The 14,366-nt window shown below is 39.4% G+C and overlaps 1 protein-coding gene across 2 annotated transcripts in view; it reads right to left on the bottom strand.

Annotated features, from left to right (window-relative positions):
- Positions 1–14,159, bottom strand: part of LOC125009101 (guanine nucleotide-binding protein subunit alpha-11) — a 35,471-nt gene extending 21,312 nt beyond the window's left edge. Inside the window, exon 1 of one of the 2 annotated variants that reach the window (XM_047586723.1) lies at positions 12,938–14,159. In XM_047586723.1, coding sequence (XP_047442679.1) covers positions 12,938–13,073 — 136 coding nt within the window. In that variant the 5' untranslated portion in view covers positions 13,074–14,159. The remainder of the gene's footprint in view (positions 1–12,937) is intronic. The other variant, XM_047586722.1, reaches the window with a different exon arrangement.
- Positions 14,160–14,366: the final 207 nt, after the last annotated feature.

The raw sequence follows: 14,366 nt of genomic DNA, 5'->3' as shown, positions 1-14,366 counted from the left end.
CGCCTAATCTTTATTGGTTTAACTCACACCACTCTCTCCTGGTTCTCTTCCTACCTCTCCGGTCGCACACAACTTGTACAGCTGAAGAACTACCAATCCCAACTCCACAGTCACTTGTGGGTTGCCACAGGGCTCTGTCCTTGGCCCCCTCCTCTTCATTATCTACCTAGTCCCTCTCGGCAATATCTTCAGGAATCACGGACTCAACTTTCATTGCTATGCAGACGACACTCAGCTCTATCTCTCCTGCACTCCTGGCTCCACTCCCACCTATTCTGGATAGCACCCTCTCATTCACCGCACATATCAACAACATCACCAGGTCGGCATACTTTCATCTCCACAATATCAACCGCCTTCACCCATCCCTCTCAAATAATAGCACTTCCATATTGGTCAATGCGCTTCTCACATCCTGTCTTGATTATTGCCAAAGAAGTCCCTTAATAAACTTCAATTAGTCCAAATATCAGCGGCACGTGTCATTTTCAGACCCCCCTCCCCCAACATATTGCATTTCTCTGTTGTTAACTGTTGTTTATTGTTTTACTGTTGTCTTTTATTATTGTTGCTGTACTATTGCTTCATTTTTGTTTTATTGTTTTACCGTGTATTTCTGATTGTTTTATTGTAAGGTGACCTTGAGAGTACTGAAAGGCGTCTATAAATAAAATGCATTATCATTATTATTATTATTATTATATAAGGTGTGTCTTCAAGAAAAATACAGACAAAAAATATATACTGTATGATTCTGCTAATTCACTGTGTGCCTAATTTGCCTATTCACAGCAGTACTTTAAATGTGGTAGAAATACAAGTGTACTTAAGACACATCTAGATCCTGAGGCTACTTTGTTACTGACTGACTGTTGAACTATTTGCAGAATAAAACACTATTTGCCTAATTTCACTGTCGGTACATGGATGCAGTGGCTGACTGGTGGTGTCACTACAGTGCTTGTATAGGCTTATTGGCTTTTCACAATGTTCAGCTGCTGTGGATACAGTAACTCAAGTCTGTCTAGGAGTGGCTGTGTGTGAAAGAGACAAAAAAATGGTTTCATATTGTTTTGCCCCGTTACTGTTCACTAGATAGACCCCCTCATCTCCTTCTCCCACTGGTTACACGTATAGCTACAAGACAACCAGGACAAAACCACAAGGGACATGTAACTAGCATTATTTCTAATCGTTATTAGTGTCATAAAGTATTGCTATTGTCTTCACAATGGCTGTAACTAATGATTATCATTATTATTGGTTAATATTCAATTATTTGGTATATAAAATGAACTTTAGAAATTGAGAATTTTTGCTTAAAGAAATTACTTAAACTGAAATCTATGCTTCATTTTCTCACTAATAGATTAACCGATACATGTCAGGTCTAACTGAGATTAAATATGTCCAATTTGATGTTTAATATTTTAAGAGGATTTATTTTTCAACGCAATGACAACTTATATCCGGTGGTTCGGTTGTGTTGCATTGCATTGCACTGTAATGTCATGTGCACCTGCAATTCTATTCCATCTGTAATATCCTAATGAAACTCAATATTAAAAAAAGATTACAATGTGATTGTAAAAATGCCTTCACAAGTGACAATTTATTGCGCTGCTCATCTGTGGTCTTGCAGGCTTCTCAGTTTTAGCCATTGTGAAGCTATAAGTACAAAATAGCACAACTGAGCAAATGTGAGAGTGAGTCAAAATACAAATCTATTGTACATCTACAACTATCTTTGCCTCTTAGAAAAATTTCAATATCTTTAATTTAACTTTAAAAACACACCAATCTCTTGGTTACATCTATAAAACGATGGTTCCAGGCACATGCTATGCCACATCATTCCTCTAACATCCATGTTCCAATTCTTCACCTTCAAACTTCAAAGATGGTCCCAACGACCGTCATTTTTCACATGCCTGTTCAATAAGAGAGTCAATGGAAGGAATGGGTGGGAAGGATAAGAACCCAAGTGTCTCCTGTGCTGCATTTGGATGTTTGAAATAAGTCTGCGTGGAACATGTCCACTGTAAGAGCCCATCTAGGTCTTTGGTGAAAGAAAGAATGAGAAGGAGACAGCGAGGGAGGGGGGCAGCCGGCACAAGATCTCGATTCCAGTTTTGAGAAAATTCCAGGCATACTTTTCCTTCTAAAGGACTTAGATGTCAATTTAATCATTCTGCCTATTTTGGTTCCCATTTAATCAAAATGCTTGTTGTACTGGAACAGACGTATTTCCCACTGGACGGAGGTTTTGTAGTTTGCAATCCCTCAAGTAACTGATCAGTCTTCAACTTCACTTCCTTCTTCCTAGTCCAAGACTTTGTTGGGGACTTGCCCACTGCTGATGTGTTGCTGTGCAAACATTAAAAAGAACTTTGAAGCTTTGAACTTTGAAGCTATTACAGATTCATTGCCAGATACATTTTTGCACACACATAAAAATATGCAAGGGTGTCCAATTAATAAAACAAGTGCTATTAACTTCATATGCCATTAACATCAGGTCATGAGTACAAAACCCCTAATGTATTTGGGAATTTTTTTTTTTACCCTTTCCATAAAAAAAAACTCTTCTGCATTCTGTTGTATGTTATATATGTGTGTGTGCGTGTATATATATATATATATATATATAATTCCTCATTTTTGGGTCAAACATCTCAGACATAAATCACATACGTATATCAACATAAGAAGCTTTTAATGGAGCAATATGTGTTAGTAATAAAAAAAAAGCCAGACACGCGGTGACATGAGAAGGACTGGACAGTCATTCACGGGCCTGACTGCCACATAACTGCCGAAACTAAGGGTGTGTCAACATCAGTTTGCTCAACCAACAGAGCCGCCAGACAAACAGTGCAGAACTACAAACACCTACTTGTCTTGCCTTCGTAGCTCACTGCGAAACTCAATTTTTCATTTTCCAGGTACAAGAGCTCGGGATTGTGCATGTACACCCCTGAAAAAAAATGGTTGGGATGGCCGATGCATTACAGGAAAAGTTATACAACTTGGACTTAAATGTCCCTCTTCTACACCAGAAAACAAATGGATCATGAGCTCTATTCTGGTTGCATGAAGTTTACCTTAGAGAAAAAGGTCTGCAGTCAAACTTCTCTCACATTTATCAGAACTTTTCAGAGCACATCTTGTTAAAATAGTATACGGTTCAGGAGCAACACAAAACACAACAATGGTTCTCAGACAAAAATGTGTGTGTGTCATAACCTTCATGAAGGTGAGACTTGTACTTAACTTCATTACCTCAGATGTACTTAATAAACTGATAACTGAATGTACTGTAAATGTCTTAGGGGTAAAAAAAAAAAAAAAAAAAAAAAAAAAACACACACACATGCTAAAACATTAATAGTCTAATTGCCTAAGTCATATTTGAACATTTTTGGGAACCAAGAAAAAATAAACTTTTAGCAAGCACATTGGCTTTTTTTACTGATATTCTGACAGTAAGTAAAATATGTCTTGGGCAGTTATGCTATTAGGAATGCTTATGAATGAAACTTAGAACACACATGGCAGAGAAAGACAGATATTTCTTTATCTAAAGCAGCAAGAAAAGTAATGTGATTGTATGTGTCAAATATCTAAAAATATACGTATGAACAAGGTAAAGGATGTAACTATATTCGAATTTTAGTTATACTCTTTTCTATAACTCCTAAGTTGCTTTAGATCTGGAAGAAACAAGAGGTCAACCTTGTAGTAGTTCGCTTTTTATGAGCTTGAGTAAAAGCAAAAAGGTAAATTCACAAGAAAATCCAAACTTATTTTAGATTAGAAAGATGTTCAGATGTTCACTCATTGATAAAAGGTAACGTGGATATATTAAGAATGCAACTGATCATTTAAATGTAATACTCCATATGATACTGTAACAATTAGTTCATTCACTGTTCGTTATCATTATTAGGGTTAGAACATTTTAACTGGTAAAATTAACTTGATATTGTTGTTAATAATCGTAACATATAAAATGTGGTAACTTGCACACCTTTCTTGTCATACTAGAAATGACAGGTCATGTAAAAATATAAACAATCATTTGTTCCAGTCTTGGAACAAATTAACAATTAATTAATGGATAAGACATAGTTTTATTTTTTATAATTTTTGTATTGCACAGTCAAAATATTTCCTTTAAACTCAATATGACGCAATGAAAGATCCATAGCTTAACACTGACTTTGGTTAAAGTTAGCACATGTACGTAACTTATCACACACCAAAACTATTTTTGTAATAAAGTAACAGATTAACTGAGCATTCATTTTAGTAAACTAAAATTGAGACATCGAATGACTCAAAATGGAAATGGACTGAAAAAAAAACTTGGCTGGAGACATACATAGATTTCCAGTGTATTCAATAATCCCCAATAGTTGTGATGTGCACACAAGACAACTACTTGAAACTGGTTTGACCTGTTTAAATACTAAGTACATTTTAGTGTAATGGAACTCAGCGTACTTCAGTACCACTTCAATATAAACCAGTAGGAACTGGGTGATAGTAACTGGTAGTTAGTTGTCGCAGTCATACCAGTATACCAGGAAAGGTGGTAAGAGTCTAGCGATTTGATATTCAGGAAAAATTTCATGCGAGTGATTATTAGAAGGATCCACCTTGGCTGTCGGTGCTGTCAGACATACAGCTGTGGGAGTGAAGACGTAGGAAGGCATCTGCCAGATCTGCCTTCAGCAGTGCTATTATGCCTACGAGGAGAGCTGGGATACCAGGGGGCATCCCTGTGATGGCCCACAATGTTCCCGTTCATATACACACTCTCACAAGTCTCTTTTGGGTTTCATTCTGTGTGTGTGGGTTGTTCATCTGTACTGTCTGCAATTTTGTTATTTTGACAAAACACAGCCATGCCTGTCGTTACCTTGGCAGCAACTAACAGGGATCCAAATAAATATGGCCAACACGAGGCTTATCTGCTTGGCTTACTGCAAGACTTACTAAGAGAAACCATAATAGGCGTAGGTAGGTTCCATGCATGAGACATCCTTGGGTGTTGCCAAAAAACAAATACTCATTAACCCAGATACTACCAACCTGTTTGAGCGGTGTGCACATTGACAGATGAAATGTGTGCACAGTGTGTGTGTATATATATACAGCGTCCTGACTCCCATTTCAATTATGAGTTCAGGTAAATATCCTGTGCTGCCTGGGGCCTTAGTTCGTTCAGGTGTACAGAATGTGCTCCTGGATTGGAATCCGAGCTCCACTGAACACAGCCTCCTCGGCACCAAACGGCAGAATGAAACTGTTGATGACGTAACAGAACATTTAACAGCAAAACATCCACATATTTGCATCTGGAGGTGATGGAGACCAAAAACACAACACTAGATATTATGGATAAAATATGCTATTGACAAAAAAAAAAAACACACAACAAACCAGTCAACAATGTCTTTTACAAACGGTCTGGTCAGTTATTTTTATGTGTTCGGACACAATCACATGGAATGTGACTCTAGACCAATGTAACATTAACCTCTAGCTTACTACAGATAGGCAGAGTAGCCACTGTTCGCTGGCTGTTGACAAGGGTTTTTCTGAAGTAACAGCAGTTGGGTGACTTGAAATATTCTGCCACAGCCTACTTCCTGGAAGACATTCAGGTGCCACTCAATCTGCCTATAAAAAGACGACAAGCTGGAACAGCATGCACCATGACGCTTCTATCTCTCAAATATAAGAAGCGGACTCTGAATACTTATGCCTCACTGCTCAGTAGTGGACCCATCTATACAAGACGCTGCCTGTCCAGCCTCTGTTTGAGGAGTTAACCAGACCATCTCTGATGCGTTGGCATCACATTTGATCCTGACCAAAGCAACAGATGAGGATCGTGGCATGAAAACAATGAAAGCATCCTTAGCTGCAGCTGTCAGCATTTGTTAGCATGACCAATGTATGTGTTTTAGTACATGTTTTTTTTTTTATATGTTTGTTTTTTTAAGTGACTTCAAGGCAATACACTGTCATTCTGACTACCTTGTTACTGGATTAATTATTTCCTCTGTTTTAAACTTTCTCAAACAACCAAAGAACTTATCAGTACTCTGTACAGAAATCTAAGTGCTTGTACTTACACTTAGAGCAACAAAACTATGGTATTTGTACTCTCCCATCTACAGTGTGCATGAGAATTACATAACGTAGGAGGCGTTCATATTTATTCAAATAAAATACTGTTATTTTTCATTAATTCACACTTGTCTGTTTTATGGTGGTGCCAGCCAAAATGTGCTGGATGTGGAAATGTTCTAAGTGTTGGTTTAGCCAAGTGCTTTGGATACTGAACACACACACACACACACACACACATATATATACATATATTACTTCACCATGATTATGAGTAAGCTATTGATGTATACTGTCATGAGAAATTACAGAGATTTTTCCTGGAAAAATTGCAAAGCAAAAGTCTAAACAAACAGGACTACAACCTACATGCTGGAGAGGATGTGGACACGGTGTGGCTTATCATATGCCCATATTCTGGAGTTGTCCCAGTCTTAAATCCCTTTGGGAAGGAGATCAGTATAATGTCAATTTCACCTATCTACCTGGGGAATATGGACACAGAATTGCCCCAAAAAGACAGACACCCCCTGATGTCTGTGAAGGTTCTCAATCATCCACATCACGTTATATCCAAAAAGCATTTTAAAAGAGAATCTGGACATGTTGAGTTCTGAGAAGTTCCACAGCTCATCTGAGTAGCTTCTTTGGTTCTAAGGGACTGGTGGAGTTTGAGGTTTAAGTAAGAAACTACATGAGTATGAAGTGCGTTCTTTTTGTTTAACCCTGTGCCTTGTGTGGTCTTGAGATTTCAGCAACAAACTCATGAGTTGGTTCAAATTATCAGCTCAATTTACAATTGTGTAACTTAAATAGCCTGACTCAATTTAACATTATATTAATAATATTCAACATCAACTCTAATTTCTTAATTTATTTTTTAACTTTAACCATCCTGTTCTCCAGTTTCTCTGGAGCACATTTAACTCAGGTGTGACGTCATTCCCAGCTCCGACTTCCAACCTCCGAGGTAAAGGGAAAGCGGCATATTCCATCAGAAACTTGCTTGACCAGAAAAGTGGCACAATTAATTTTGATGAACAGCTAGATACGGTCATTGAGAGTGGTGGACTGTTAGTCCCTGTCCTCCTCCCCTATGAATGGCTCCCTAACGAGCCACTGTCAGTCAGATGCTCCAGTCTCAAGGTGTGAATGGTGCTGAAACCCCGTGGGGACAGAAGTTAAGACTGCATTGTAAATTGATAGAAGATTATATGTCAGCACACATCCTCTGTTTAAAGAAGGTTTCTCCAGTCTCACACAGATGACTTCCTTTACTTCTCTTCCTGGTGGGTTATACCCACAGTTTCCTATTTAAACCTCAAACCTCCCACCAGTCCCTTACAACTGAAGATGCTACTGGGATGAGCGGTGAAACGTCTTCTCAAAACTCAACAAGTTGCTTTTTTTAAAAAAAGCTTTTTGGATATACCTCCTAAAAAATCTACATGGCAGCCAGCAAAACAGCCATAACAAGAAGATGGCTCAACACAGAACCTCCCACGGTTAATCAGTGGGAAGTCATAATTAAAGACATCCAAACCATGAAACCACTGACTTTTATCCTCACATTACAAAGGGACAAAGGAGATGAAAAACTGAGCACCTATATTGCAAGAGGTTATAACTTGTATTAATGCCTTATATATTTTGGTTGAGAAAATCAATGCTGCAATCAATACTTGCAACCCGTTGGCTCTCTCATGTTTTGTTCCTTTGAATGTGTGCAATTGTGTATGTCTAGGATTATTTGGACATGAACATGTGCATGTGTGTGTTCGGGTGTAGTATAAAAAAAAAATCCAGTGTAACATGATGAGACAATAACTGATAAGTCAGACACTAGTGTTTAAACATTCAAAGGACCAATTCAGAACAATCTAACTCAATTACCAACAAAATGTTCCTAATTTGCTTCTTTGAAAAAGATTTATACAATATGAACACACTACAACAGCAAGACAATGCACTGCATGACATCTTACAGGTAGTTTTGTTTAATCCATATGACTGACTTATCCTTCAGTCAACAGTGGCTCCACAACAGTGTCTCCAGTCAATGTTTGCACACTGCGACTAAGCATAAAGTTCTCTTTTTCTAACACTCTTGTTTTTTAAAAAACTTCTTATAAGGTGCCACACCTCTGTCCTGACTTATTTGTCAAATTAGTACAACATAACAGTTCAAAAACCTAACATGGTTCTTTAATCAGGTTTCTTGTTATGAAGTAATAATTTGGCATCATACTTCTGAGAAAAGGACATCACATGAACAAGTAAAATATACAGTGATAGCTAGAAAAAAAATATATATCTTGATCAAATTTGAGATGAACAGGAAACGAACACTGATAACTGTCAGACCCACCACCACTGCTCACACTCATCAGAGCCAGTTTATACTTCAGAGTGTATCGGACAACTTAACTGTATGAAAAATGATCAGCATTAGCTTTTTTAACACTATTTAATGTGGACTAGACTGTAAGCGCAACAATATGTCCTATTTTACGAAGAAAGCACAAATTGGTGTTATTGCAGCAGTTCCCGGAGCTCAGCCTGTACACAATTAATTACTTGTGACTTTCATTAGCTACAGAGCAGGCGGCAGAGCACTTCTCTGACAAAGGCTCTTCCACCATGGACCAGCTAACCACACCACAGAGGAAAGCCGGCCTGCTGCTGATAAACAGCAGGAAAATTTGACACTGTCGCGTAAAACGTCAGAAAAATGCTCCTTATAAGTAGCAGATAAGCATATAATGCCACATCAATCCAAACTTTCAAGTAGTTCAAGTTCAGCTCAGTAAATATGCGCGTTACCGAGTATTTCCAGCTCAAAACTGACATATTTGTGTCTTCTCCACCAGCAACACTGGTAAGCAATAACTATAACATTGTTTATGAGTTTTTTTTTTCCAAATCAGTCACACAAAACTAAACTTTAATAGTAGATTCAAAAAGTTACAAACAACTGGAGATAAAAGATCCATGCCCCACTCATGCAGCCAAAAACATAATAAAAAGGTCTATAAAAAGGATGAAAGAGGTTCATAATAGGTTCCAAATGAAGTGAGACAACCAGAGAACACTAAAACTGACTGAGCTGTAGTTAGATAGTGCTTAGATCCTTTTCACGCAGGCTTAAGTAAAATGACAGCAGACTTCCAACAAAGCAATTTTTTCATCATTTTCTGTTTTGAAGACAGAAAAGGGTTGTCTTCCAAATCATTATGTCTCTATGAGTCACCATCCCGCCATCTTATCCGTGAGCAGGAAAAGCTTGACCATAACAATGTTTCTCTGCCAACAACACTTTTATATCACTAATCAGTATCTGGCAACATGTGGGTCAAATAAAGCAGCGACATGTTTTGCGCGTTGCCAAGCCTAACCACACCACGAGGCCCAAAGAATTCCAACTTTTATTTTATACGTGGACAAGTAGTCCATCAATAGGCCTCATTCAGGCAAACTGAGGCACATTACACCAAAACATTAACTACTGAGCCTTTTCTGACACCTTATAAACCAAATGATTAATCAAAACAATATAATAAGCATGTGAATGTTTTGTGTACTCTGATAAGTCACACAGTTTCCTTCTTTCTAGTTCAACCAGATAGCAGGTAAGTATCCATAAACTAACACAAACATGTGAAAGAATCACATTACTGAATTATGAAGAAGGCACACGTTTTGCTCAGGCTCCCATTAACACCACTTCCTCACCCATGAAGATCAATGATCTGACCAAGGATCTGACGTACAGGGAAACAGCTTGTAGTACGATCATACTAATAGTTCAGAAACAGCTGCAGCCACTTTCCTCTTTTCACTTTAAAGAAACAAGAGAATGACAGCTAATTTTTAAAGATGTGATGACCATTGATTAACTGATTAGCTGAACAACCAGAAAATGACCAGCAACTACTTTAATAACTACACAACCTTTTTAAAAAAGAAATAATAGGGTGTTTTGAGTTCGAGATTTTGGGCAAACAAGACAATTTTTACAAAATAATTAAAGGGGTACAGATCATGTAGTACATGAGTCCTGGACAGACGGCTAGATTATAACCCGTTTAACACCTGTCTGGGTTCAAACAAACACTGAGCTATCCAAAATGACACAAGACTCAGGAAATAACTTCAAGTTAATACGATTTAAGGCCAATTGTGAGACCTTGGGCTCGCTCTGCATACACAGATTAATGTTTTATCTGGATTACAGTGTTGACAATTTGGAGTGATTTCTTAAGTCCTTCAAACCTGGAACTGAACTGGTTGTCACAGCAACATATCCGTAAACTCCGTGGTTTATTTGATGTAAACGAGATTAGATGACTGCCTAAAATCCAGCTCTTTTGGAGAAATCAACCAATCTGTCTGCAATCTGACAACAAGATGAGAATTTCAATTGGAGAGGATATTGTGACTCTAAGTCTATTGTCATTTTACATCTCTGTGCAAGTCGGAATGAAGTCTTGGATCAGCATGCAGAAATAATTACTATAATAATACTACACAAAACTAATACTGAACTAAAACTAATACAACACTATCCCTGCATACTTAGTATGTTGTGTTAGTTTAAACTAATAACTTATATTCTGATATGAAGCGCTACATATGTAACTCCAGATGTGGGTCACAAACAGGTCCCACTCAAAGTCAGGCGGCAGGTATTTGCATAAAGAAAATCCTGTAAAGGGTGATGTTTCAGGCTACAGGCAAGGTGTACTTTTGCTGGTTGTTAATAGTTTTTTCTAAACCTGAAGTTTTATATTATGCTTTGTTTTTATGTCCAACTTGTATGCTGCACCAGTTTATGTTCCCTAAGAGTTAGTAGAATAGAGGTTTCTTTTCTTGTATTATTCCCACACTTATTTTCTTGATTCTGCTGCTTTTGTGGTACTACCTTTAGTTGGAATCATCTTGCTAAATTCCTCATAGCCCTCTAACAGAAGCTCACGGCTCCCCTGGGGTGAAAACTCTTTCGTCGGTTCTACAGTCACAGAGATGCTGACCATGGTTTCCAGTATCTATTCAAACACCTAAGTCTATGACCAAGGGAGTGCACGATCATCTCAGATGATTGAATCAAATTCTCATTTGGGTTTGAAGAACCAAACGAACTGGATTAGCATCACCGGGATCAGCAGGTCCTGAATGGTGATGTGTGGAGACTGGGGATCTTGTCTTGTTCTGTTTGCCTCCAGAAAGCTGTTAACATTCAACAATGTTTCTTGTGGACAGCTAGTTTAAGGAAAGACCTTTCTAAAAGGTTACTCTGGTTATAGTCCATGCGAAACAGTTACCCACTACACCTTTTACCAATAACATATTAACAATTCATTTGTTCCAAGAGCTAAAACCATAATTATGCATAAATTTCAGCTTTCAAGAATTATTAATCCCCTGAGGTTCAGCAACGCAACAACTCTTGAATAGGATTCTTTTGAGAAGCGAGGCAAGAAAACATTTTTGTCTTATACGGTTCTATGTTTTTGAGTTGTGGATGTTGACACAGCTATGAGTGAGAGCACCCTTAAAACCAGGAAGTGTACACTCAGTCACCTGTGATAACAAACCGCTAAGTCTCTGAAGTATCCTTTATCATGATACTGAATCTTGCATTTTCTATAACTCTACTTAAACTCCCGACTTCTTTCATGTACTGTGGAACAGACAAACCATGTTTTTTGTCAATGAAATATTACATCAACATACACAGTGGCTCTGTTAAGTCTTCCTTAAACATGAAAATTAGTCTGTGAAGGGCACTGCCAACTCTCTGGAGGAGAGTGATTTCCCAAAGCGGGACACCTCAGTGAAAGTCTTCTTTCCAGAGCAGACACCAAGGGAGTGCTGTCTCACTTGTAGCAGACTTAATTAAAAACCAACTCTTGTTCATCTTTTAAGCCACGTTTTACAGGCAGATAAACCTATAAACCTAACATAGAAGGTGACTTAAAAAGATATATTAATAAGAGAGAACTGTTGACAGCTGGCTGTGAAAAGGTTTGCTTAGTCAAAGTCACACTTCATATCTATGTAGTTCAGAACAAGTGTTAATAGATTTCTAATACTTTATTCAAAGTTACAGTAAGAGCAGGATACTACTACTGCTTGGCTTATATGTAGAGAATATAATTTATTTAAGGTTATGAGTTACAGCAAATGTATATCACAGGCAAAACAAAGTCTAAACAACTATCGCCTTAAGCCACCAAAGCCATCCAGCTGCAGGTAAATGAATGAATGCAGGCAGTAAAGCCAAACTCGTCATCTCATGACTGGTTGTCCACCTGGTTAACAAGCTTATCATCAATCCCACAGTCAATGTCAAAAGACTTTCAGACAGAGAAGAAAGAGGACACAAAGATGTGATGCAATTATTATCAAAAGACTCACCCAGGTCACGGTACATCAAAAAATAAAAATCTAAGACACAAGATTTTGAACTTTTTCAGGTTCAGTTAGTGTTTTAGGTAGCTGTAGATTTGTTTCCCACGGTGCCAGTGGCTACTATTGGATATCCCTCTATTAGACTGGATACACCATCTGAACCACATGTAAATTTAGATCTGCATATCACATCACAGGCAAATCCTGTGGCGATATGGTAGCGAGGCGAGACCAGTTGTGGCTTCGGTGTTTTGCATGAGACGCTCTTTAGAGCATAATCACAGCAATGGCTTTTGTATTTTCTGGTTTGTGTGTGGTGCAGATGAAGTTCAAGCATCCAGCCAGTGACAGTCCATGTGACTCAGCTCAGGTCATGCAGACTTACCCAGCAGAAGCAGCTTCAGCTCCCTTCTTGCATCTCTCTTGTCTCGCCGGAGTTGCTTCTCGATCTCAGCGTTGATTCGTTTGGACTCCTTCGCCTCCTCACTCAGGCAACAAGCCATCATGGAGTCTAAAGTCATCACCGCATGAGCTGAACAAGCCCGTCTAACAAGGGGCGCCGGGCTGGACCTCACACAAAGTATCAAATAAATAACCCCCCCCACCCCCCTGCTCAACAGTCTCCTTTCAACAACTTGTATCCAGACACTGAGAACGGAGCTGGAGAGTCTCTGCAGAGCCCGGCCTCCTTTGTTGATGCGAAAACTGCTGTCAAGAGTTAAATATTTGACAGATCAACGTTAGTCAGAAATCTTCAGCAAATCCTCAGGCTACAGGGACCGGGAGCTCCTCACAGACAATTTGCAACGCAACACGTCAGCAAACACCTTAGAAGCCTGTCAAGGGCGCAAAGAAGCATTTCGTTTGATGCACTTTCCACGGGAGCCTGTTTTAGTTTGGATAACTCAGTAACTAGCCCTTGAGCTAAATGCTACCAACGCTATAACCAAGCTAACGTGACAACTTGACGAATTTCCAATGCGCCAATTTTTTTTTAAAAAATCACTTTTTGCGCCTGGCCTCGAGGAAAAATACATAACACTACCAACTTCGGTCCCAGAGATAGTGGGACAGAGTTAGCTGCCACGGCCGCATTTGTGCAATCCCCCCTCTGGTTGCCCGGCCGAGTACAAGCCTAGCCGCCCCGACACCAACACTGTCCAAGCCCCGTCCAAGAGTCCATCCAGATAGGCTGAGCCCCCGCCTTAAGTCCTCCACGAACCCTGGGCTGTGTTAACGAGTAGTCGGCGCCCAGGACAAGTACCTCTTCAGACGGAGGCACCCAGCGACCAAGGTAGCTGAACGGGCAGGCTAATAGTTAGCTGGCTAGGTTAGCTCTCAGAGAGCCATCCCTGGAATTGCAGCCAACTGGCTAAAAACCAGACACACAGAGGAGCTTCATGTCATTCACCTAACGTTCCCCAATTAAAAATGAAAAAAAAAAAAGCCTCACCGACGCCAAAACCCCAAAGCGCGAAAAGCGTAATACTGACAAGTCAAATAGTGGATCCCTGTCGTTCGTGCATTTTATCGCTCCTGGTATTTTTTTTCCCTGGTGCTGGTGGTGATCGCTCCCTCCTCGTCACTCACTCCTCCTCAGCCCCGGTGTGGCGCTGCTGCTGACGTCACCCGGGATGGAGTGATTGACAGCGGGAGAGCCAATCAAAGCAGGGTATGTGGGCGTTTTAGGGCGGGGCGTTCCCGGGTGGTTCGCTTCCCCATGTTTGCTTGAGAGGGAGTGATCATAGTGATCCCTGAGCGATCCTTCCTCGGAAGGCGTGTCTGCGACGGCGACTGACATTTGACTGGACGGG

This window comes from Mugil cephalus, chromosome 6 (assembly GCF_022458985.1).
Source record: "Mugil cephalus isolate CIBA_MC_2020 chromosome 6, CIBA_Mcephalus_1.1, whole genome shotgun sequence".
Taxonomy (NCBI): Eukaryota; Metazoa; Chordata; class Actinopteri; order Mugiliformes; family Mugilidae; genus Mugil; species Mugil cephalus.
The sequence above is the reverse complement of the archived record's forward strand: the minus strand, read 5'-3'. Positions and strand labels throughout refer to the sequence as shown.